The 26,253-nt window shown below is 38.6% G+C and overlaps 1 protein-coding gene across 2 annotated transcripts; it reads right to left on the bottom strand.

The window, feature by feature from the left end:
* Window positions 1-366: 366 nt before the first annotated feature.
* Window positions 367-25,763, bottom strand: COCH (cochlin). 2 transcript variants are annotated; one of them, XM_068946386.1, is made up of 12 exons: window positions 25,653-25,763; window positions 25,087-25,132; window positions 24,961-25,005; window positions 18,841-18,997; window positions 11,281-11,414; window positions 10,014-10,076; window positions 6,935-6,979; window positions 6,700-6,847; window positions 5,880-5,983; window positions 4,310-4,536; window positions 2,286-2,802; window positions 367-1,822 (listed from the first exon to the last, which is right to left on the bottom strand). In XM_068946386.1, exons 2-12 carry the CDS (start codon window positions 25,109-25,111, stop codon window positions 1,647-1,649), a joined length of 1,641 nt encoding a protein of 546 aa, XP_068802487.1. In that variant the 5' UTR covers window positions 25,112-25,132; window positions 25,653-25,763; the 3' UTR covers window positions 367-1,646. The 2 variants fall into 2 exon arrangements, with proteins under 2 accessions (XP_068802487.1, XP_068802486.1); XM_068946385.1 differs by lacking the exon at window positions 25,653-25,763 and adding an exon at window positions 25,260-25,465.
* Window positions 25,764-26,253: the final 490 nt, after the last annotated feature.

Raw genomic sequence — 26,253 nt, 5'->3', positions numbered from 1 at the left:
TTCTGTAAAAAGTTTTAGCTAAATTAAACTTTTGCACAAAGTTGATGTTGCATATGAATTTATACAGCAATAGCTGAATACTGTATCTATAAACACATAACAAAAAGGTTAGCAATCAATAGAAAAATACAAGGCATTCTTGCCATTCATATTTAGTGTAATATATAGCCAGTCATAAGTTATTAAAAAATGCACTACAAAAGCCTGATAAATATGTATCCCTTCTGTACCATTCATAACTACTAAGAATTTTACAATCAATAGCACAAAAATACAACAAAAGGGAACCCTCGATTGATAGCTGAACAGGAAAGTGCTGCTTTGTTTACTACTGCATGTTTTACTTGGAAAAAAAATGAATTATCTAAAAAAAAAAAAAAATACTTAAAGTGAAGTCCATTGTTCTCTCCAGGCCTCAGGAAAAACTCAGTGAATTATTGCATCATTTTAACCACATGCAAAGAGGTGTAAAATAGCAACACATTACCAGGTATATAATCAATTTAAAGCCATTTTTCCAGAAAACTATTTTTGCCATCTTCAGAAAACTTCATACATCTTTAAAGATGCTTTTACTAGCATTAGAAAATTGTTATTCTGTAAGCCACCAATTCCCACTTATGTCTCTGCCTACTTTTTTGTCTTCTAGCCATGTAAGTAATCTGATATAAACCAGTTAAGTTTCAAGGCTTAAGATAATTTTGGATTTCAATTTAAATGCTTTCAGTTTCCAGTACACGGTCTAATTTAATCTTTTTGCCTAAGATCATCGTCTTGAACTCTGTCTAGCCAATAACAACTTTGTAAAATCAAGGCAGTAGAGAGAAAAACATCCAGAGTATCAGATACAGTAGGAATATTGCAACTGACTTCAGCGGTGTAATAAGTAGTAGTATCACTTACTTAATGTGTTAGGACCCAGCTCTTCAAAAGAAACTACAGTGCTTAAATACCTTTGAAAGTCTGTGCCAAAATTACCCAAGAGCATTGACTGGTAGAAGTGAGACGGTCTTTTGATGTAAACTCTGCCAACCAGATGGCAGTATCATTCGAAATACCAAAATTTCAACTAGTTAAAAACAGACCGTCTAGCTACAAGCTATCATCCATCTTCTTAATAAACTGCCTGGCAATAGTGGATGTTGCACAACTGAAGCACTAAAAAGATTTTTACTATCTTTTTACCCCATGGCTAGTTTTATATTCACACTATCAAGAGAACTCCTGGAAAAAATACAGAGTCTTAAGCTATAGAAGGCTCATAGAAGCTAATGCTGTGTATTTAAAATTATATTAATTTTAATGCATGAGAAGACATCTAGGAAGTGACAGCACAAGTTTCAGAGCTCTGTTATGTTTTCTTTATATACATACAGCTGATATCTGATAGCCTTAAGTGTAAGAAAGATACTATACAGATATTGAAATTAATAGGTGTTGGCCAAATTCTGTTTTCCCATGCCAAGTACAGCTTCTAATGAGCCCACAAGAATCCTTGATTGACCACAGAAACAGAATGTAGCCCGTCATAACTTATTCCCTTATATTATGATGGTATAAGAATAAAACATTTGTACTTTAGAGGGACCATCTCAGTTTCCTGATTTTAGTTTCAAAGAAGTAATATCCAACAACCACTATTTGCTTTATTGTTTAGAGTCCAAAAAATCTTTACAGATGCCTCTAATAATATCAGGAACCATCTGCTCCAATCCTGTGAACTCCCTAGTGAAGAAAGTATGAGATTCTCTGGGTTCAGAAGCCATATCTTTCAGATCATCCACAGGTGCCCAGGCAACACCAACTGAGAAGACTGTGATTCCTACAATATAATAGCATAGTAGTAAGAACAACACATAAGACCATTTTGTCTATGGATACAAGAAAAACAGCTGCTTAGATGGCATTCATGAACTAATTCAGATCAAAAAAGGGTGTTTTAATACCTGCACTCTATCAAATATAATTAGGTTTCACTACATGACTTAATTTTTTTTTTTTTAATATGCTAATTTCTCTCCTGTACAAGAAAGTGAGACTGGACATTCATTTCTATTTAAGCTACTATGAATGAATCTACTTATACCTGGCTCCACATCACTGATTTTTCATACTAATGGAAAAGAGCTCCTCACACCTCACGTTTTTCTGAATCTGAAACAGCTATAATACTTCACGAACTCACTGCGGCTGTATTTGCAAACTTGTTTAAATTCTTGATATTTACAATACAGCAGAAATAGAATAAATCAAGTTTCCACTACCTTTAAAGATAGATCATTTACCTGCTTTTTGTGCAGCAGCAGCAGGCCCTCTAACATCATCATAAGACTGACCATCAGTCAAAACAACAAGGAAATTCTTATTGGGTCCATCTTTCATTGGCCCAAATACACTTCTTGTTGTGAAAGAAATGGCATCACCGGTAGCAGTGCCACCACTCATGTAACGAATATTCTGGATAGCAGAGAGAACCTTTTCTTTTGTGGTGTAGTCAGTGAAGCCGAACTCGGTACGTTGCTCATATGTGAACTGCACAGTTGCAATCTTGGAACCGATATCAGAGATCTCAAAAGCTTTTGCAACATTACTGATGAATTCAAGCACAAGGCGGAAGTTGCTGTCTCCAACGCTGCTAGAACCATCTATTAAGAAACCTATGTTGACGGAGTTGTAGCATGTCTTGCTACACAACATTTGCTCATGTGAACACAATTTTTGGACAAGAGGTTTTACATATTTAGTAGTACCAAACCAGGTGGGCATTTGGTAGGAGAAGAAGCCATTATTTCGACAGACGGCCTATTTAAAAACAAAAAGTCAAAAGGTAAATACTGCCACTTCTGCTGTATGCATAATGAATCAAACACCTATGTGATTTTGTTTCAAAGGCAGATAAGAATTGTAGCCTGATGGTATATGTGATGTTGGTTCCCCCCCACCCCCCGCCTTAAAAAAAGCGTACAAACATCTCCAGTTGAAGTTAGTGGAAGCTGTATCAATTTGTCTCATGCAATAATTGGGTCAACCCTCCCCACCCCTGAAATTTCAAGGACTTTCATGTTATTCTTAAAAAGTGTAAGAACTGGAAATTGTAATTACATTTTCTGAAAGTGACCTAAGTCATGGCTACTGAATATCCAAAGGATTGCAAATTCTATATTTTTCCTTATTCACTGGAAATTAGGCTTTTATACTTTACATTTTAACCTAGCAAGCACTTTTTAAAAAAAAAAAATCTATAATGCGCCATAGAAAACAGACATATGATTGGGTTGAAGTCTAGTTCTAGGTCCTCCAAAGTGCAATTTCCTTTTCCCCGATTCCATAAGATGCTCATAGAATGCTAGGTAACTGAGAGAAGGATTCTTAAAAAAATCAGCTCTCCAAGGTGATATTTAATCTGTTAAGATCAAAACGCAGAAGGGGAGGGCAGGCCTCAGTCACCTAAGGTCATGTACTTCTGTGCCTACAAGCACATAAAAGAGTTGGACCTGCCTGTAATAAACCTGGGATCAGAAGCGAGCTATCTTGTGTCTTGAAGCAAGAGAGCTTCAGCACTTTTTCTATTCATGCTCTGAGCTATGAACTTTCTAAACCCTCCCCATGAAAAATGAGAGATTTTCTCACTGGTTAGTAAGCAATGACCTAATGCTTAAAAATTCATGTGGGAGCAGAAAACCTGTGTTCAGATTCCTGCTCTGACTTGTACAGAGCAAGATCTGTAACTTTTCAGCCAAGATGAATGCCTTGCCTGTCAACATGCTATACTAGGATGTATTTTTCAATCTTTCATGTCTCTGTGGTAAAAGTAAATAAACAATCCTCCACAGAGCAGGTGCTGAAACGCACGTCTTCCATTTCTGCCATTTCAGGATTGGAGATCACATACCTGCATTTGATTGCTTTGACACACTCAACCATACCCATACCTAATATAGGGGATTTCCTATTCTGAGAATCGTCATTTGATTACAAAGTCCAAGGCTCTGAACTGTGAGGACAGCGGTAGTCCTTTAGGATAACCTTTGTGTGAACCAATTATCAGAGAGGAGAAAAAAAAAAAAAAACAACCTCACAATGGTAGTATGTAATTTAGTGAGATGATAAACTTAAAATTTGCAGTCCCAATGTTTTAGGTTTCCTGGTGATAGTCTTTTAAATCACTTAGGAGCAGGAATAAATTTTTTTGCTTTTTCGAGATGATATACACACACATATGTAAGAATTAATTCATTAGGGCTTTAGGATGAAGTAAATTCTCTAGAATCATACCTATGATTGGAAAGTGAATAATGATATTACTTACTTTGTCAACAAAAGCAATGTCTTGCACCATCCCCAGCTCCTCAGTTGTGGGTTTTGCTACAGACACAATGAATACATTGACCCCAAATTCTCTGGCCACTATACCAGCTTCTTCTATATCATCAGAGGGCCAGCCATCTAAGAACACTACGATGATCTTGGGAATTCCTTTGCGGGCTCCGTTTTCCAAAGAGAAGAATTTTTGAGCTGTGTGCTTCAAAGCTTTCCCTAATTTTGAACCGAAAAATAATATGAAGAAATAATGTGATTACATTTCAGTACCAATTCCCTACCATTCCAATGAAGTTGTGCTGGATTTTAGCCTTCTATGCAATATGAAAAACTAGATAATTGGTTCATTCTGCTAGTAACTGAACTGAGGCACTCTAGAACTTGAACACCAACCGCAGGCAAAGAGGCTTAAAAACATCTGGTAAAAGGAGTAACGACTGTAGGAGAAGTTATTTTGGTTTACCATAAACAAGCAGATTATAATCCTTTCCTAGATTATAATACTAACAGTATTATAAATAAAAGCATTTTTATTTTACTTAATTTTGAATTGATGCTTCCAAGATAACCTGATGGGGGATAGGGGAGAACCCCAGAACAATGACATTCAAACTCTGTTATTTCCTGAAAATAATAAACCAAAAGCTATTCTTGTCCCATAATCTTTGTCCTTTAACCGTAGAGAAAATTAGATTGTTATAAAAACAAAGTTTTCAAAGGTTATTTAGGTGACTAGCCAAATCCTGCTCTCAGATATGGAAGTGTAACAGGGAAGCAACTGCATGGGCAGTTATGTTGTTATGATTTGCTATGATTTAAGAATTGTTGTTGTGATGTTATGTTATGATTTAAGAGTATCCCTGGAAATCAGCGTAATAATGAAGTTTGAGCAACCTGTAACTTGGAAAACTGACAGATGTGAGAAAAACTTTTTTTCTCCCATAGGCCTAGCATAGTACTAGGAAGCAGATATGTTAGTGCCTGCCAAGTGAACTGGAAGGAAGGAAGCTGAGGAGGTACTTATCTCGTGATAAAGATAAGAATATGAAATAAAACATATTTGGAATGTTCGGTCTCTTCATTTGTCAGACATTTCTTCACAGCTACTTACTATTTATTCCCAGATTATTCTAACTCTTTAATTAGCCAGTCAATGAGAAAGAAATGCTGAACCTATTAGATGTGAATTTGTCTCAAGAAATTACACAATTACCAGCAAAAAATTCTACTTAAACATGGGAAATGATACTCAAACTTAGCTTTAATTATTGTATAATAAGCAACCTTAACCTCTGAAAACCAAATGTAAGATATGTCAATGTTCTAACGCAAAATATTGACCTGACTAAGAGGAGCTTGTCATTTAAAACACTTTTTCTTACAGAACTGAAGCATACATACTTCAGTGCGTGTATATATGTGTGTGTGTATATATATATATAAAACATATATATAATATATATATATTTGTATATATCTGTGTGTGTGTGTGGTTTTTTTTTTTTTTTTTAAACATATAAAATGAAGTAATTTCTATTTAGGTGGAAGAATGAACTCACCTGTATTAGAATTGCCTCCTCTGAACCCTAATTCCTTTATGGCAAACAAAACATCTTTTGCAGCAGTGAAGTTTTTCAGATAGAATTCGATTTTTGGATGTTCACTGTGGCAAAATAAAATATTAAAAAAGAGATCACAGTTTATATGACCAACAATAAAGTGATTCAAACTGGTATTTTAGCTTGCTAATGCCATAGTGGTATGAGCTTTGCTGGGAAAAGAGAACTACAAACTTTCTTAATTACTAAAATAGAAGAATGCTCCTAACTTAATAATTCTCACAACCCTATGCAAGAGGAGTTGTTTACCTAACCAGGTAAATGAGGAAGAGGCTAATTCTTAAGCTTATTAAACAACTTAAAGTATTAGGTTGAATATCCATCCAGAAATAAATTTTGAACATGCCGGATTTCAAACTAAATGTATTTGTGTAATTGATAAACAAATTTGGCAGGTTTTCTATTATTTGTGTGATAACTATCTTGTAGTTTTTAAAAATTCCTGTGAAATTAAAATAGTTTGAGTTTTTTAATTTGAAAAGTGTACTGGCTACCAGCTGCACTAGCTACTGACTCCATTTAAGAAATGAAACATTGTCACTAAACTGAGTTTCCAGGTTTCACTCTTTATTTAAGGAAGGAGACAAATTAAAATAAAGTTTTTTTTTAATGTATTAAGCATTAAGAACCTCATGACTGATTTTCAGTTGTATATTACAGTTACAGCTGTTTCTGTTCCACTACTCAAACATTGTTCTGTTCTATTAATTGATTTCTCTTATTAATTACTCAGTTGTGTTTCATGTAGATCTATTATTACCTGGCTTGTACGACTCCCACGTGAGGCCCTTCCGTTCCAATTCCCAACATCACAGCTACTTTTCCAACAAAGTTCTTCTGCAAATTAAATCTACGCTGGCCGATATTGTAGCTTCCATCAATGAGAAATGCAATATCAGCTTTACAGTCTGCAAATATCCAAAGTAAATAGAATACTTAACACCAAATAAATGTTAGGATTTTACTTTGCAGAAGTTAAATCTGTGGGTTCCTACCTTTGTTTCCAGCCTTTTTCTCAAGGGGCTTCTTAGGTCTTTTGCCTTCAATGAAGGAAACAGCATAGATTATTTAAGAACAAAAACAGCCAGATGAAGTGAACTGTAAAAAGCTTGTATGCTAAGAACTACATTACAAAATATCCTGATTAAGAACTGGCATGGGGCAACATTGCCCTTCAATCAGTTAATAGTTAAGCTTGCACTACTACTGCTTTGCTCCCTGGAGGATATTCTTTTTCAAACAGAACAGTTTAACCTGCCTTTCTACACCTGCCTAGGTGTAGAAACTTACCAAACTTACCAAACTTACTGAAACTTAGATAGAAAGCTGGGTGGATTTCTGTAGCTCACCATCCCAAGTCCTACCATTTCTCTGTTAGAACAGTGTACAGTTTTAATGTTTTAGAAGCAAATTTGGACTTAAACTGTAAATCAAAGGTTTTACTCACAGACAAGATCTAAGTCCGATATTTATATATCACTGGCCTTCATAAGAACTGATGTAGCCTTTTGGCATGTATCATCAGTCTTTTACTGGCAGCATTTTCGGTGGAGAAATTCACATGGCAACTAGATTTCTGCTACTTGAGTCCTGACAGCACTTAGCTATCACATGGCTTTCAAATGCAAGATGTCTACTGTTTCAGCCCTACTGTTAACGAAGATGTCTACTTTTTCACTTAGTAGCTCAGAGGTCATAGCACTCAACTTGATAACATGGATAATGAGGCAGCGTACTAAGGATGCATGCCATATTCTTGTTCTCCTTCTCATCCCCTTTAAGTGTGGAACTTCAGTTACTGTATGACCCTTTGTAAACAGTACATATCACCCACAGTGAAAGAAAAATACGCTATTCAAAGCCATGCCTGTTTGTTCCATGTGATCAGAGTGGTAATTGCGATAAAATATAGAACAACTAAGAACTGAAATGAAAGGAAACGGGTGAAGAGATGAGATTTAGCGTAGGAATGATGAAATGTTTCAGGATAGCTAGAAACGCAGCTTTGTAAAGAAGTAACTTCATTTTGTTCTATACTTTTCGTCGTCATCAAAACAGTTATTTAAGAAGTGCACTAACTAACATTACCATGAGTACAGGCTACAAGCTCACCAAGGGTTTTCAGCGACAGCAAGGATCACATTTTCTATCTAGCTGTGCTGCTTTTGTAAAAGAAAAAAAACACTATAGATCAGTGCTTAACTTAGAATATGTATTTATCCTTTACCATAATGTATTGTTATGCATCAGCTGCTTTGTTCAAGAAGCTAGAAGAGGTTGTGCAGGACTGGAGAAATGCAAGCACTTTTTCATGTTAAGGAGCAGAAAGAAGTCAGAAAATTATAGCCTAGTCTATTTAATAATAATTCCTAAAATGAACATTCGGCTAACTGATCATCTCTGTATTTATAAATTCTTAAGGAATAACCATGTGGATTTGTCAAAAACAATCATCATATACTAATTCTAATTTTACTTTCTGACAAGAAAGTACGATACGATTTAATATTTCTTTAATGAATTTGAAGACAAAAGAGACTTGTGTTTCCAGATAGTATTGGTGGGATAAGGTTGTTACTATGTGAGTGGACAGAATTAAAATTCAAAATTATTGTGATAATTGAATGGTGACTCAAAAAACACACCAAGATAAAATTCTGCAAGGATAAACTCCAAGTAGTACTCTTTAAGAAAGAAAAAAAAAATCAAATATAGAGATACAAAATGCAGCAATAGTAGGATAACAGAGGACAGCAAACTGAGTACAACCAGCAATGTGGTGCTGAAAAAGACAAGTGTCCCCCTAGGATGTTTTGACATTCTCTGTCAGATCTAGGAGACAATCACTGCATGCTGCTGAGGTCTCAGCTACTGTGTTCTTTTTAACAGTACTACGTATTGTTGAAGCAGGCAAACGTAAGAGTCTAGAGAAAGCAAAATGCTGAGGCATTTAGATAACAGTCCTTAAAAGGATAAGTTGAAAGTGTGAGATTTGTTTAGCCTGGGACACAGAAAGCAAAAGGGAATGCAACAATGTTTTACGTTGGTTTAAAGAGGACAGCAGCCTGTTGACTGTCACTAGTTGGATAAGAAGAAGTGATTGGCTTAATTTCCAGCAACAAAGATGGAGATTAGTTGACAGGAATTTTTTTTGCAATTAAGACTAGTTAGAACTGGAGAAGATTAAATAGGGAGATTTAATGGCTGTGTAGATTTTTAATAAATAAAACTGCACAGATCTGCTAGGCACATTCAATTCTGTCTCACAGAAGAGATACAAAATTCTGAAATCCCTTCCTGCATGTATTTTTTGATGTCACCAGCAGCATGTATCTGTCTTAAGTTTATTGCATCACATCATTTTTTGAAGTATACTGCCAGAGTGTTTTTTTTAACTTTTTAACTATTTGACCTATAATGGTAGGTGTCATTTTTATCATTTTTTCAAGTGCAGTAACTGAAAATGTGTGAACGCAGGTGCAAAATTCAGTGGGAAAGCACAGTTGTTTATTTTGTATTCATCATAATTCTTTATGTGTACAAGCACAACAACTCTGTACAGTGTTGGTAGCATTAAACTCATAATGAGAACTGATAACATGGTCTTTTAACAGGCAGGCCTAGGAAAGGGGAAAAAAAAATTTGTAAAGCCTATCAACTGTTATTTGAGTAGCAATGAGATCATCTTTACTTTTATCACCATATGTCACAATGTTATCCTGACATTAGCTTATTTCTGTAAGAACAAATGCATTATCTGTCGTCTTTGTCACGTAATAGTAACGAATTTCCCATGAGCTCACAAACTCTTTCCTTTTTATGTTACCTATATAATTATTCTAAATTCATTCAAATTTTTCTTGATTTACATGAATATCACTTAAATATTACAAGTGATTCCTCTTATTGCTGATGAAAGATATACTGCAAAAACAGATGTTATGTGTATTTTCTTCTTTAAAAGTAAACAAAGCCCATGAAATACGGCATTTTAGTCTGGCATTCATGCGGTGCAGCACACCTTATCATATGAGGCTTCTACTGTTAATTATCTCAGTTGCAGAGATCTCATACCTGTAGAGGGACGTGCTGTTGATATTGATCGTCCAACAGCTTCAAGTGCTATGTTCTTGGTACCTGTTAAAATGTTGAAAGGATAGATTTACTGCATTTCAGTGATTATATGAAATTACAAGTGCTTGAAGAACACTGTGTTTCCAATACTTTCTTCATCATCCTCTACTAGCTGCTCTTGGAGGTAGGCACTGGCCTAGACAGATCTTTGGTGAGATCCAGTACTGCAGTGGTTGTTTTTTGGGTAATAAGCTTCTCCTTTGTGCTTCTAAATTTGAAAAAATAACAGCTTATGAGTAATTATAGCATATCTAATTAACAAGAGTTTTTGAGCTGTAGCAGGTACATTATTTCTAGCAAATAAATTCAGGGCTTGATCTTGGAGAAATTGAGGTCACTTGTACCTTCACTGAAAGTACCTGTAGTTTCAAGTTCTTAGCTATTAACTTTAATCGAAGGATTACTAGTGTCTTAGAGATAATAGGCTGAATTTTAGTTATGTAAACAACATGCTTTATATTAGAGTTTCATTTCCCAGACTCTGAAAGAATATTCCCAGAAGACACACAGCCTTAGTTTAATGTTTTTTAAACCAAAATAGAATGTATAACCAGTAGGCTTCTCTATTTTTATGAGGTGACTTAAATGAGCCAGAGCGGCAGGGAGTAGCAGCTTATTTGCAATCAGATACTGTATCTCAACTGCATGGACAAAGACTTCTGGGAAAAAAAAAAAAAAAATGTATCGCATTGTGGTTTAATGACCACATTAAACCTAAGGTGACATTACTCCTGTTTTTGGAGGGTTAGCTTTCTGTTTGCATGATGCCCTAAATAAGCTCTGCATATGGCCTGACAAGTGTTCCTGCCTGCCTAAAGGCAGGCATGGGACTGTGCAGCTAGGAGAAGAGAAGGACTAAAACTGTAAGGCTGGAAGTGGTGGGAGGATAGGACCGCAACTGCAGTGAGGAAGCACCAACTTAGATTGTCTTTAATTGTCACACTGCCAACTACTTGTTTTCATGTAATTATATTCTGAATAGTTGTGATACATTTTCATGTATCAGCTTCAATTACAGATTGACTAGCCTAGCTGAAATAGTATTTTAAGGAAATTGTGGAAAAATAAGGATAAAATAAGAAGTTAAAAGTGAAAAACTTTTGGTACTATACAAAATCACATTTGTTTATGCATACAGAAGAAGTGTCCTTGAGTTATGTTAACATTTCAAATAGAGTATGCAAAATAATAAGTGTGATCCACCTACGAGTCACTGAAAAAGATGAAGCCCATCTAGCGAGCACCTGAGACTGGATCCCGTTGGCATTTACAGCAGGGTAGTTCTCCTGTCCTGGGAGAGTCTGTACCCTTACAGCTCCTCCTGCACTGGTGATTACCCCTCTGAGACAGAAGAAAAGTTATAGTAAAGTAGACATTTCAATCACAAGGAAATGCAAAACAATTTTACCATTTTTAGTATGAGGGACATTCCAGCCTCCTGAAAAAGATGCTCTGTAGGGAAGCAGTTGTGTCAAGATTGAAACAAGCCATAAGTCACTGAAAAGACTGTTAGAGAATCTATTCTGCTGAGCACCACACAGACTTCGAAAAAATTATCAGGGAGTTTTAAAATTTTAACATTGTTCAGACAGAAACAGAAGAGCAATGTGTCAAGGACTGATATAGATTGCTAAAGGAAAGAGCTACAGGAGAACTTATATTTGAGTTCATTTTAACTCATGGATGTTTGCAACTAAAACAAAATTTGCTATGTTCAACTATGAAATGACCAGATCTAAGAAAACTGAGGAAAAAGATTGTTGCTTATAGTACTAATTTGTATATAGGACATTGCGATATGGCACCATACAGAACGAGGTCAGAAACGGTAAGCGTTATTGATAGCATCCATCAGATTACTGAGAAATGTAAGAACAAAGCCTAAAGAATCCTATTCATCTTACTTATGTATAGTAAAGGTTAAATGTAAAATCAGAAAAAATTAAATAAGTAAAATGCAAATTATTAACTCAGTCGACATAAGATTCCTGCTTGCATTCAGTCTAGACTTGGAAATGGTATTTCAACGATAGATACTACTCAAGTGTGCAGTTTTTGTTAACAGAGATGTACCTTAACGCACCAAATTGCAGCATAAGAATCTAGAGTACTTAAGTAATTGCTAACACATCTCAGGTATCTTAATTCATTTAAGCATACCACAATAAGTCCTTATTATCTAGTTATATGGGTTAGTAGAAAAGTTAGAACAAATACCAAAAAGCTTACTGATTAAAAAAAATACGAAGTTTAATTTACTGTTATCAGACTACTGCTAGTAGTCCTTAATGCCTTATTAGAACAAGCAGTTTAAAAGTATAGAAGAAAAAAAAACCAACCACCAAAAAAACCCCAGACCACCTTCCAGCAAAATCTGTGGAGAATGTTTCTAAGAACCGAATAGATTTGAACCTAGAAAATTCACATCCTGTACAAGTTGTTAGAGGTAGTAGTGTAGTTCCTAGAGAAGGCCGCTACCATTTTTCCCCTTTATTGTATTTCATTTCACAATTAAACAGGTGTTGAGGTTGCCTATTAGATCAGTCCCATCACCTCCTAGACATTTGAAAGTCTTACTGATGCTTATGTGCTGAGTCTCTCAGCACTATCAGGACTTACGTGATTGTGTGCCTATCCAACAGGACAGATTTATGCATTTAGGAAACTTCAGGATTAAAAGCTACTTTTGGACTTATTTGTTTGCTTTTGCAGGTGTAAAGATTGTTGTGGTTGTTTGCATTTGGATATCTAATGTGTCATCAAAACTGCTTTTTATATCTTTCACTAGCATAGAAAGAGAGAATGCTTGTATTATTTTTCAGAGGACAGAATTTGATGTTAAGCTTCTCTAAGAAAGGGGGGTAAAAGCTTAATGCTTTGCAGTACTTGGGCAGGTATGGTACTGTTGGAGACAAACATCTGTTTCAAGACTACCAAAACACAACAACATGCCTTTGTGTTTGTGTTATCTGTTTGACTTCCTGCTTGAAAATAGGTCCCAGCCTAATCTGATGTAAAAACATTGCAAAAGAAGAATAATCAAGATGAGAGGTTAGAAAGTACTGCATATGTTTATGGTAATATTAGCTCTGGGCACTTGTGGCAAAACTAGGTTCTACGTAAATCTCCTTGTGGACTGCTTTTGGAATATATTCCTCATTCACAGACATGGTTTGCATATCTAAATAGAACTCTGATTATATGTATTTAATTCTTGTACCATGGAAGATGATAGTAGTTTCAAAGTATACATACATTTTCTCATCTAGGAATACTGTATACATTATACAGACAGATGAGCTTTACTAAAGTTACTCTGAATGCTAGAGTTTAAAGTCACATTATAAAGCTGGCAAATACAAACAGCACTACAAAATTCTTTAAAAAGTGAGAGAGAAAAAAAACACACTGGAGCTTCTAATTGTTTTTTTTAAAACTGACAGGAAAACTCAGTATGGCAAAATTATCTTTGGGGAAATAAGTGAGTGAATTTAGAACATTTCAGTCGAATTAGAACATGATTTTCTTCTCCATTACCTTGTTCTCCTTGACATGCAATCCTTTATTAATGTGTCAGTCTTTAGGGGTAAGGAAAGATGTGCAAGAAAGAATATAAAGCAGCAGGAATCCAAATAAGCTTTTTTTTAAAAAATTGTTAATTGGAAACATTTCTAGTTTAAGTTTATACTGGCAATTTTAGTGAAGTTGCTTTGGGTTTGCACCAGCATAACTGATCTATGTCCAAGTCCAGCTCCCAAAAAGAGCTTAGTATTTCTTCCCGTTTCCTTTGTTGTGAACTTGGAACTTTAAGTACAGCTAGATTAAGCTCAACAAGACCACATTTTGAGCTGATAGCTCAACCTGACAAGTTTTCTTGGAAGCAATGATATCAGCCTATCTGAAATAGGGAATTTTTTCCTCTGAAACCAGAGTGGAAGTCTTTTATGCTCCTGTCTATTTATTGAAGGCATCTATTGAGTCTGTATTTCGTCAGAAATTATAAAGCTCTAAACTGTTCCAAAGATGCACTATTTTCACATAATCAACTCTCCTTGCTATTTTTAATGTTGGGGGAAAGGGCTAATATCAGATGCAAGTATAATATGAACTACATATCTTTTGAAAATTATTCCTCTTCCCTTGCCATTTTGTTCTGTAGGTAAATTAACAAGTATGTTGTGAGGTGTTTCTTCTAGCTAGTGTAGTCAGAGTGCACGCTGATATATGCTGAAGTGGAGTAAGCCATATTGTCAGTCTACCTTTACATTCTGAATGACTTTGGCAAATAACTTTAAGGTGCACTTTAGAAATGAGACTCATCCTGCCTAGATCTGCAGTGGTATTTGAACAGTGAAAAGATGCCTATGCGTTTCCTCAGAATGTAATTTGTATCATTAAAATCTGGTTTTATTTTCACTGCTATACTTTATTCATGTGCCAAATGGCTTGCATGCCTGGCTGTTTTGATTATAGTGAAACTGTAGATTTTCCAGATACAGCTTTAACTTCCTTAGTCACTACGTTTCTCGTTACTGTCAGAGCTGCCAGAGAACAACATTGTATAGAAGTTGTCACTCTATTCTCTTGCCTAGCTTCACTGTTAATCATCATTTATACTTGCACTATATTTTTCATTCCAAAATACACACAAATTAAACAGAAAAGGAAACACATGAAGAAATAATCCAGCACCTCACCGCACAATAGCTCATGGGAGAAATACTGGCCAAAAGGCAGCTGATATAGGAAGTTCTTATATGAAAGAATTTAATCCAAAACCTACTTACAAATTTAAACCGAGGTCAAAGAGCAGATGGGACTGAAACTTTTAGAGCCTTACCCACCTCTGCAAAGTAAAGTGCAAGAACTTGTTTGTCTGCCCTCTCAAATGAAGAGATACAGGGCTGGCTTGACTTTGCTGACCTTCATATGCCTTTTTCAAGGGAGTCTGCACATCAGCCCTGATGCAGAGGGACTCTTCCAGTTATGGGAGATGACCTTTATACGTGTAATTGCAGTCAGCAGTCTTTGACACAGCAGTAAAAAGCTGAAATACTGTCTGTCATTAAAAGAAAGGGGAAATAAGATTTTCACCTTTATGAAAAGGTTTTTCCCTTTGGGTAAGTTTTCAGTTGTTTTTTGGAGTTTGTAAAAGTCATGCTAGATTTTTCAGATGGAGAAAGAGCTCTCCTCGGCATGCCTATAAGCTACTGACTCGTTTGAAAAGTTTGTGATGAAGCCAAGTGCCTGTTCTCTAAAATGATCTTAGCTCTAAGTGTTATGTAATGATCAGCTACATAAAATTATCTAAATATTACAAAACACTGTCCATGAAATGGACAAACGTAATGTTACTATGCAACAATGGCGGGGGGGAGAGAATGAAAGAAAATAGCTTTAAACATGGGCTTTCCTTTGATTGGAACATGCAGTCTAAGGGCAGCAGAGCTGCAACTGGACTGTTAAAAGAAATACATTTTGAATAGATTTAGTCTTGTAGTTCGGAAGCAAACATATCTTCAGAGAATAACATATGCTTTCATGCTAATAATTATGCTCATCATATATGTCTGTGGGTAGGCAATCTGCATTTTCTGCAGAGGGGAAAGAACAGGAAGGTCATGTCTGCCATGCTATCCAAGAGCAGACTTTTAACCTAAAGTCCCTGTTACCATGCGAGAGCGGGGAGTGCTTGCTGTGATAACACCTGGCACTTCTAATAGGATCCTTTGATGAAAAGTTATCTTCAGGGGTCTAAGATCAGACATGACAGCTGAAGTAGCTGAATTCCCATCTTCTCTTCCCCCTATCAGCAACTACATCAGACTTCTTCCACATCCTCCCCCTTTCTCCATTGCTGCAAGAAGCACGCTCCCCTTCTCTAAACTGCAGTCTCCTACCGCTGCCTGCTTTCGGTTACTGATATTGAGCTGTTCTGGGTTTCATGCCAGCATCTTCTGGCCCCCCTAGGTTCTGCTCTCTCTACTGCACTCCTGTTGCTTTTGGCAAGAAAAAATGCTCAGCAGCAGAAGCAGGCAATGTACCAAAGTTTCCAAGTAAATGTAGTGTTGCCCAGAAGTCCAGTCCTTCCGGCCAAATGACCTCTGTCAGTCTTTTTCTAGCAAACATTGGAACAGCTGAGGGGTGGTCAGTGTTCTTTGTGGTTAGCTTGTGGCCCAGGGGCTCTTGTGGCCAACTTGGTTAACACCATGATATACTTCAGTTACCTAATTAAATACCAGGTTCCTAGAATTAAGTGTATGTTTCCAACCTGTGAATAGTTATGAAGGTTACAAAAAATTGTACATGCCTATTTAGCATCTAGAAATTGCCAAATCAAGTTAGGTCTCTATTTAGTGGAACTGGTACTAGGTCAGAACTACACAAGCTGAGAACTTAGTCCTTAATTTGCCTTTCTGATTATTAAGCCAATTAATCAGTCAGTGGTAGATTTAACTTGCTTCCTTATGCCTACGTAGCATCAGACTGACAGGAGGCTCCTCATTCTTCTCCATAAGAAGAAAAGCTTCTATTCTTCTGCCCAGAAAAAGAATATTAAATAAATATTCTGTAACCTAAGAATAATTAGGCATAACATAAGGAGAAGAAAAGCTTACTCCTCTGTAGTATACAGAATTATTCACAGTTAAATTCTGCTAAATTCTTCAACTGTGTTGGACATTTTTTTCTAGCACTAATAGTTGCGTTGCAGTAATAGAACAAATGAGCACTATTTATATATAAAAGGAATCAAGCCTCAATTTGGACCCAACACAGAAACTGGGTACAGGGAACCAACCGAGGCTCTCACAACCACTTTTCATTATTCGGAAAAAAAAAAAGTAATAACCTCCCCCACTCCTCAAACTGCTCATAAGAGTCATGCTTCTGCAAACAGATAAGATAATTGTATGAGTCTGCTTTATATAAGGTATACCAGTATATAAGTCATTTTAGTATCACAGGCCAGATCTTTTACAGTACTTAAGATATATAGCTATGTTGCAATCACCGTACAATGTAATGTAAGACATACCTAGCTAGCTTTAAACCAGATGTGTTTGTTTCATTTATTTGGAATAAACTGAAATTGCCAAGAGTATATACCTAGTTTTGTTACAATAGTATCAAATAACCATGATTGCCATTTAGCGATAGGTTCTTGGAGTTACTTGGACACAAATTTGGAGTTTAGCCTTTGTAACACAGAGCCAGAAGCAAGTATTTTGTCTGGTTTTTTTTGCTTGGGTTTTCTAGCCTGCACTGAAGTTAGCTGAGAACTTTTCCCTTAAACAGTCAGCCCCCAGCAAGCCATTGTTACTAGGATCAGTATTTATGGCCACAGATAATTCCAACAAAACCAACGAAACTCACGTAGTAAGTTCTGTTCTAAATATGAATGGCTGACAGGACTCATAGCCCCTAACTTAGAGGGTACTATTCAAAAACAAAAGGTTCTCCTGAGTAGAAGATTCTTTCATGTATAAGTTTGACAGACTGCTCTTTCAGAATGCTCTACTACAGTCTATCCTATTCAGGATACTTAAAAATGTTTAGCTTGTACTAAAATACTTACTAGAAGACATGGAACAACTGAAGGAGGGTAAGCACAATTTAATCCTTTCGTTGCCATTAGAACCCTCAGATAAAAGTTTTTCAAACAGGGTGCGTATTTCACGGGGATTATAACTTAGATTGAGATTTAGTATGGAAAAAAACAATACTGCATAAATCCTGTGCTTCTGGGTTGCATCATCATATCATCTTCATAATAATACAGTTTATAAGGTACCTACTTCAGTGAAGAAGTAAATGATGTGTAAAATGCCTGTGCTTTGTTACTTTGGAGGAAGAGTAGGCAAATCTTGAAAAGAAATCTCTATTTCTTACACTTTCTTCTTTTATAAGTGTTGATTTTCTGGTGCTGATCTAAAAATTGTATTAAAAACCTAGATCACGTGAACATTTTTCAGTGTTTTTAGTATTCCACTAGAGAGAGATTCTACCGAGATCTGCAGTAAAAACAACGTTGAACTGGAAAAAACAGATCTTGCAGCATAGCTGCACAGGGATTGTTGTTTTCCCAGCAGCTAACACAAAGCACAGAATCCCATCTGTGAAGGAAACTGAGCCTATTGGGTTTTGTTGGTGGAAATTTCTTTGCAACTGTAACCACTTAGATTCAAGACTGTTGCCCATTACACTGGGTTGGTAATTTTAGAAATTAACATTTTAGCCTCTGCAATATTTCAAAATACTTTAGTCTAAGTGCCTTTGGAAAAAAGTCTTGATGGCAAAAACATTTTTCTCTTGAAGCAAAAGATTGAAGAGTCATGGTCTTGATGGACCACATTCACTCAAATCTTGGTTGTGTCCGTTTGCTTAGGAACTTAAATGGATTTCAGCAATTTCAGAAAAGATGTCATGTAAGTTAAAGTAAGAAAGTGAATCTGCTTTTATTCTCTAGTTATATTTACATTGTATCCTTCTGTGTATACAAATGATACAAGTTATTTTACACTGAAAGTTTTTCTTCCACCTTGCCATTTCACTGGTTTAAGAATGCTATCTTCATGAATACTTAAGCACAATTCAGATAACTTGCAAGTTACCCAGCCCTTCCTTTCGCCATTGTTCTCCATTCTTCTAATGGCATTCCTATTGAGCCAATATGTCTTTAGAAGTCCAGAAGGTCTTTATTTGTGATAGAGTTAAGAGGTTAAAATTTAGAAGTGTAGCAAGCTTGCTTAACAATCATCTGACATACCTGTGGATGGCAGCTCCGCAGACACTGGAAAGAGAGGCATAGACTCCATCCCCAAAGACATAAAATTGCCATAGAGGACAGTTAGCTGGGCAAAGAACATCTTCTATCTCCTTTTGAAGGTCAAGTCCTCTTGTAAAGCATGTGATAGCTGTGGAAGCTGAAGAAAAAAAGATTTTCAGGTCACTAATTTTTGTTTAAAACCCATACACTGTTTCCAAGTTTAAAGCAATGTTTGAGCTTAAAGTTAGGTACAGTGTCTTGTCTTATGCTCCAGTAAATCTGAATAGATATCTTTGGAGCTTAAAAGTGTACAGCTGTGACAAGGAAGAACACACACTTTTTCATTAATTTTATGAGACAGAAATGGTGAGGAAAAAAGATTGAAAAACTTAATGGTGGAAATAAGAGAATAGCACAGAACATTAAAATAAAAATTCAAGGGATAATACAGGAGGTAAAGGTAGCAGCAATTCAAAACAGCTATAAGTTTACTTGGGAGGCATAAAGGCAAAGGGAAGACATCAGAGGGCTGGTGAAACACGGACTGGGCAGCACACTTCACGAAAGAAATTAAATGGCTCAGAAGTCCCCACAGTAGTCTCCAGCAATGGGACATCTACAAAACGCTTAGGAGACTCTGAACCTTCCATCCAGTGGAGTTCATGAAGCAGGTTGATAGCAACAGTCCCCTTAGCCTCTGCAATAAATCCTACTGAGGCTGGTGTTAAATCTTTTTTTTTTTTTTTTTTTATCTCCTTGCTCCAGTAATATAGTAATATCAAGAACATTCATACCAATACATTGCAGTTGAGACTACATCATTATCATTGTGAAAATAATTGTCAAATTCACCCACTGAGAAACAGAAGTTATTTATTCAGTTTAGGCACATACATTTTTACATAATACTCCCCCTTTCATTCTTTAATGGTTATACGTTGTGTTACCATCATTAAGTTTTTACTACATTTATATGTATACAATGTACATATGCAGACCACCAGTATACAATTTTGTCTGGCAAACTGAAGCTTTTTAAGAACTTAGAGATCATTATCTTGGATACTTAAAATCATTCTACTACTACACAGTACAGTTTATCCAGCCAGTCTGGCAGTTTGGCATATTAAGGCTTTGGCTTACAATCAACATCAATTTAGCATCACAAATTCAACCTGGGTATTTATTCTGAAATTCCTAAGAGCAAATCTTGCCCTTGCCAAGCAACAGAAGATGCAAGAACCTTTTTCTGTATGTACTCAGAGTACTACTTTTTCAGAATGTTAAAATGAGAGCTGACAGAAGCTGGCTAATGTATCAGTATATACTCCACAATATTGTATCCCAAGGGGATGTTTAGGGGATTAGAGATCTGTCCCTCACCTGCTGCTCAACTTCTCTTTCCCTAGAGTATCTACTGACCTGGACATAAGCTGCTGTTATTTGAAAGAATGATTTCCCTAATCAGCAGACAGAAGAGAGCACACTACCATGTACCTCCTACCAGTTCTCATCCTAGTGAGATTGAAGAGAACATTTAGCTGCACAGTAAAATTCATTCTTGGTGCCTAAGTTAACAAAGAACATGTTTTATTTTTAAGTATACACAATCCCCATTAAGGCTATACTGAAATTATTTTATACTACCTAATCACATCTTCCTGAAAATCTTTGTTGCTGTTTGTGGGCACAAAGATGTAAATATGCTATGTCTGGCTGTAATCCAGATTAAGGAAAGAAACAAGCAGCAAACACTTTCATTTTCCCTTCTCAAAATAAATTTCTCCATCTAGCAAGAACCACTGTAAAGTGATTTAATCTGATTCTCAAGTATCCTAAAAATAAAGAAGTATTTTTTTAAGGACTTACAGTCTTATCTGCTCACAACAGCTTCTCCATAAAGCTCATACATTTGCCTTAAATAAACAAGTGTCTGAAAAACAAGCAGAATTGCCATGCTTATGCCCAGAAGAAAAGAGAAACTTTGATAAAGGGCTGATATTAAAAAAAAAAAAAACCCACACATTATTTTCACTCTTGAAAGTGCTACATTATTGGTGTTATGCTAAAAGAAGTTGACCTGCTTTGCCTTTAGAATCCCCTAAGCCTTCTGTGAAAGCTCTACCAGGTGTTAGCTAGTTACTGGGCAGTAAGAAGTTAACATCCACCAAGTGACAGCTACTGATTCCACCAGGGTCAAGCAACAGCTGGAAGACTGGAAACCCTTGGAGGAATCCAAGCATTATTTATCACTGAAGTGAGCATTAATGGTAATCTTTATTCTCATGATACTTCTTGTACCACATACCCTGGAACATTTTTCCAGCCTCTAACAAGTGCAAGACATCATAGTAAGTTTATGGTACCTGTCATTTTTAATGTACTTGTTGATTGAATCCTCTGACAGCCTATGAATACAACAATTAGATACATCTTGTTAACACACCTCTTATGCTGCTTGGAAAACTTATTTCTCTTACACTCCCAAGCATTTAAATACAGTCATTTGTCAGACTAAGGTTTTAGTAGCACTAAAGATAGGGTGGGGAGGGGAGGTAGGGGATATCTTGCTGTGTTTTCCCTAGCTGAGGAAGCACAGAAATCCACTGTAGCCCTATCACTGGGTTTTATATACTGACTGTCTAAAGACTATTATGATCTAGACCAGCAAAGATTTGGGGCGGAGTGTGGGGGGGGCGGGGGGACACCTCCCGAGGGAAGAAAGTAAGTTGCTACTGTATGAAATAAGGAGCTGTAGCTAGGGGCTTTAATAGTTCATACCTCAGTTGGATTAGCAGGGTGGGGACCTTGTAACAGACTTGGAAGTACATTATGCTGTTAATTAAAAAGCAAAATTTCATTTTGCTTTGCTATGTAATTATATTTTCCTATATATAACTGGGACTGATATTGTTATGAGCAGCATCAAAATGAGAAGTGCTGGGCACCAAAATTAAGAGTTATGGTACCAACCTTGCAGTGGATTTTGTTCTTCCCTGATAATTAATGTATCATCACCTACCCAAACCTATGAGCAGTCCAATATGGACAGGAAAGTCTATTAATAAACTCTTAATATTGGACCACATAAAATAGTTCTTTACCAACCTCCACACTAATCATTCTCACAAATTTCATATGTGATACTGTTAAAATTGAAGAAAGCAGTTGGTTTTGTTAATGTACTCAAGATACTTTATCACAGCAGAACCAGCCAAAAGGCCATCTATAAAGTAACCAAGTGTTTTGTCATTGTAATTTAGGAATACAGTAGCAGTTGAGATATTTCTCTGAGTACTAATGTGACCCAGTACTCTAATCTATTCCATGAGAAGTTTAAATCTGTGTATTTTGCAAGAAGGAAAGATGAGCTTGCAGTTTAAAGAAAAAGACCGAGTCCTAGGCTCCTGTCCATTCTGGACTCTGCCAGAAACTGGAGACCACTGTACACATGAACATAAAGTTAAGCCTTCAAAACTGCACTGAAGTGACCATATTCGCACTCAAGATGCACACACTTTACACCTCACAGAAGCACACCACATCTCGGTACATTGCAAACATAAGTACAAATAAAAAAAATTGCATTTCTTCCTGATTAAAGGCATATTTAAAGATAAGAATGGATGTCTTCCATCAGTGTTGACCCTAAAAAAAAAAAAGAGAGAGAAGAAAAAAAAATGAAGGCTATTTTCTCCTAAAAGATCTATCTAGTAACCATACTTTCAATCATTCCATCAGTTTCCATCTTTTTGTTGCCTCATCCCATATACTGATTTGCACTGAATAGCTGTTTCTTACTCCCACATGCAAACATTTTCACTTTTTTTTTTTTTGAAAACAGTCACTAATTTAGAAGACTCTAACAAAATAAAATCCGTAGCTAACATCTGACGCTTGTAACCTTGACAATTCCATCCATTGCTTTGGGAAAGCAGAATTTGTTTCTGTGCACGTAGAAAAAAATCCCCACATACATTATTATAGAATGAGCGATTCCTTAATGACTCCTGTCCCTGTTATGCTGCTTATTGCTTTAGATATTTAGTATTATTTATGAAGCAGGAAAATCTTGCACCTTCAAATAAGCCTGGGTTTTATTTTATGCAGAGACTACTCCCAAGCCTTGTCTGGATTAGAAAACAAACAAAACAGACTATTAAAAATACCTGCTTATATTGGAAAATGTGTTCACATATGTGTGCACATATCCTGATATGGACAAGGTAGGTATGAGTATCTAGGTACCTACCTCACAGGTACATAGATATGGTGTCCCCTACCATATGAATGAATCTAAATCCATTAGTTTTGCAAGGAAACTAATGTTCTCTCATTACTTTGTACAACAGAATTTAGGTTCTTTTAAAAAGGTTTCTGCAAGCTTATAGTGCAATAACCAAGTGCTACTGCATTTGGGCTCAGTATAGTGGTAAGACACAATCTCAAAGCATCTGTTCACATATTGTATAAAAACATTTTGGTACTTTTAGTAAAGTAAAGTTACATTTACCAATGTTCCTTTAATGTTAGTTTAGTTGGTTCCAGATACCTTCAATTTACAGTGGCTTTACAGTCTCCAGTTCTGCGGGGAAGCATTATAGCAAACTTTTCACTTGTTTCCTGCAGGACTGTTGATACTTCTGTAGTGCACCCATAAAATAAAAAGGAAAGGAATTGAGGTTGCAGGTTTTCATTGCCCCCCACTTTTTTTTTTTAAAAAAGTCATAGCACTCCTGTGACATATAGCCGTTATCACAGGAGGACAAAATAATTTTCTGAGTGTTTTAAAACAAAAGAACAGTAATTTTTGCTTCATAATTATTGTGAAATCCTTAAGAATCATCAGGAAAGCTTGATGTCACTCACCCTCTGCAGGGCAGGCCAGTGCCTGGAAGCACATCCTTCAGAGAGTTTGTGCTCTCCCTTGGTGAAAGGCTCTGCTGGAAGGGGCAGATAAGCTGCTTGCATCCCTTTGATGACTTATTTCTTGAACTGTTTCCTACGGCTCCCAATTCCCTTGGTTTGACTCCAGCTCCAGGAGATCATTCTCCAGCAGCAGGGATGCAGTCCAACAACAGGGCATGTAGCAATTGCCAGTTCATGCCCTGGTAGGCATGTTAGTGTTCTCTTTAGCCTTCCAGGGCAAAATAATGGCAGGGCAGGTTTAAAAAGTTTGTATTCATTCCATGGTCAGAAACACATTGGAGATCCTCAAATGGGCAAATGCTCTTTGAATGCCTTTATAACACACACATGCACACACACATACACACATGCTTTCATGCTATCAGCACTCTTCTTGAAGGAGATTTGTTACTGTTGCCCATCTTCAGTCTATGCCTGGAGGAAATTTCCCCCCCGATCTGGAAACATTCCCAGATATCCTCCATTTTGTTTTGTATCCTTCCCCCACTCTTTTCACATTTCTCCCAGCCCTAATATATATTAACCCTGAGAGCAGTGCCAGGATAACACAGCTACATCCTTGGGTGCCATTCATATCAGCATAGCCCATCTGCTCCGAGGACCGAGTGCGGCAGTCCCATCAGCCCTGCACACGTTTCCTCCATCGCTTCGCCTGGTGATCCCCACGGACCAGCTGCCGCAGTATGGGGGCTCGCTCTTCCCGAGCTCTTGGCAACCGTGACCTAGCGGAGGCCCGGCCCGCCGGCCGGCACCAGGGCAGCGCTGCGAGCTCGGGGGGGCCGCAGGCCACCACGGAGCGCCTGCGAGGGGAGCGCCACCTCCCCCGGCTCGCCCCGACACGGCCCGTGGCTGGAACAGCGGCCCCGCAGCTCGCCCGCTCCCTCGAGGCGGCCGGTCCGCAGCGGCGAGCGGCGGCCGCGCCCCGGCCCGCTCCGCGCGGGCTCCTCGCAACCGCCGCACGAGGAAGCGGCGGCCCCCGCCAGGGATTTCCAGCGCGGCTCAGTGAGAGGCGGCCGCGCAAACGGGCACGCTAGGGAAGCGTCAAGTCGGTACCCGTCGTCAGTCGCTGAATCGCCTCCCTGGGCACCGTGACCTCCCCGCAGGGAGGGACTGCCCTGGTCTCGGCGGCCGCGCACAGGGCTCGCACCGAGGGCGAAACGCACACGGACAGGTGGAGGGCAGCAAACTCACCTGAGCCGTCGGTCCCACGCACGGGGCTGGAGAGCAGGAAGACGCCTGCGAACAGACAGGAGGAGCAGGTCAAGGCGGGTCGGGACTGCTGCCCCGCCGGCCCAGACCAAACACCACGGTACCCACCTAGGAGAAACGGCAGGGTCGACATGGCTGCGGGACACGCTCGCACCTAGGGGAAAGGAGGAGAGAAACCGTCAGCCAGCCCCGGGGCTGAGTGCGGGCGGCGTGTCCCCTTAGAAGGGGCACCCTTGCGAAGAGGGGGACTTGGGAGGGAGCAGCGGGCCGGGCCGCCCTACCGCGGGCTGCCTTCTGCACGCTGCCGTAGACACCTCCGCGGAGCTGTACGCGAACAGTGGCGGCCGCGCTCGCTTTAAACCCCTCCCGGGGCGCATGAGCACTGGCAGGCACGGGTGGCCGGGGCGGGCGGGGAGGGAGGGAGTCCCGGCCGGGCGGCCCCGTCAGCGGCCTTGGTCCGACAGGTGCTGCTGTCCCTCCCCTGTGCGCGCTCTTGCCTGCTCCTTCCCAGCCCCCGCCTCCCCCCCCCCCCCCCGGATCAGGTTGGGGCTGAGGTCTTTGCTTCCCTAGGTAAATGTTGCCGCTTATTGAGGCCGCTCCGAAGTCACTCCAGGACAGCCGACCCACCGGCTTGGCCCCATGTGCTCTGTTTGCGCACGGGGGCGAAACCTGACCTTGCTCCGCCGGGCAGGCCGGGCTCTGCGGAGCAGCTTTTCGTGGCTGTTCCTCTCCGTCCAGCCAGGTCCTCCGGGAACGGCACCCCAAAGCAGTGTCAAGCCATTGGGTCATTAATTGCTCCCCCCCCGCCAGTGTCCCCCGCCGCCCCGGTCCGCAGGAGCTCAGCCGTTCTGGACAGGCAGTGCTAGCACAGGGACCGCTCGGTGCACTGCAGACATCCCTTCGCCTTTCAGAATCTGCCCATGTACTTCTCTATTTCCCTTCCGCCTACATCTTTTGAATACTTTATTCGCGGTGTATTTATTCCAGGTAGTTTAAGAAATGCAAGCGGGCTACCAGTTACTTTGTCACAACACCTGGCACTTCTTCAACAATTAATGAAAATGAAAAGCCCTAATGAGTAGGTAGTAATACGGCTCGCTGCGTCCTCGCTATTTGTTCGACAGCAGCGTGAGGAGTGTCGCCGGCAGGAAAACAGCCGCTCCCCCGAATGCCGCCCACCCCGCCCGCCGCCCAGCTCCGCCGCCGGGTCTGCGACGCAGCGGCCAGGCAAAGCGGCAGGGGAGCCGTGCTATTACCTTTTTGCGTTGGGCAGAA

The sequence above is a fragment of the Struthio camelus genome, chromosome 5, assembly GCF_040807025.1.
Source record: "Struthio camelus isolate bStrCam1 chromosome 5, bStrCam1.hap1, whole genome shotgun sequence".
Classification (NCBI taxonomy): Eukaryota; Metazoa; Chordata; class Aves; order Struthioniformes; family Struthionidae; genus Struthio; species Struthio camelus.
This window is presented reverse-complemented; position numbering and strand designations above follow the sequence as displayed.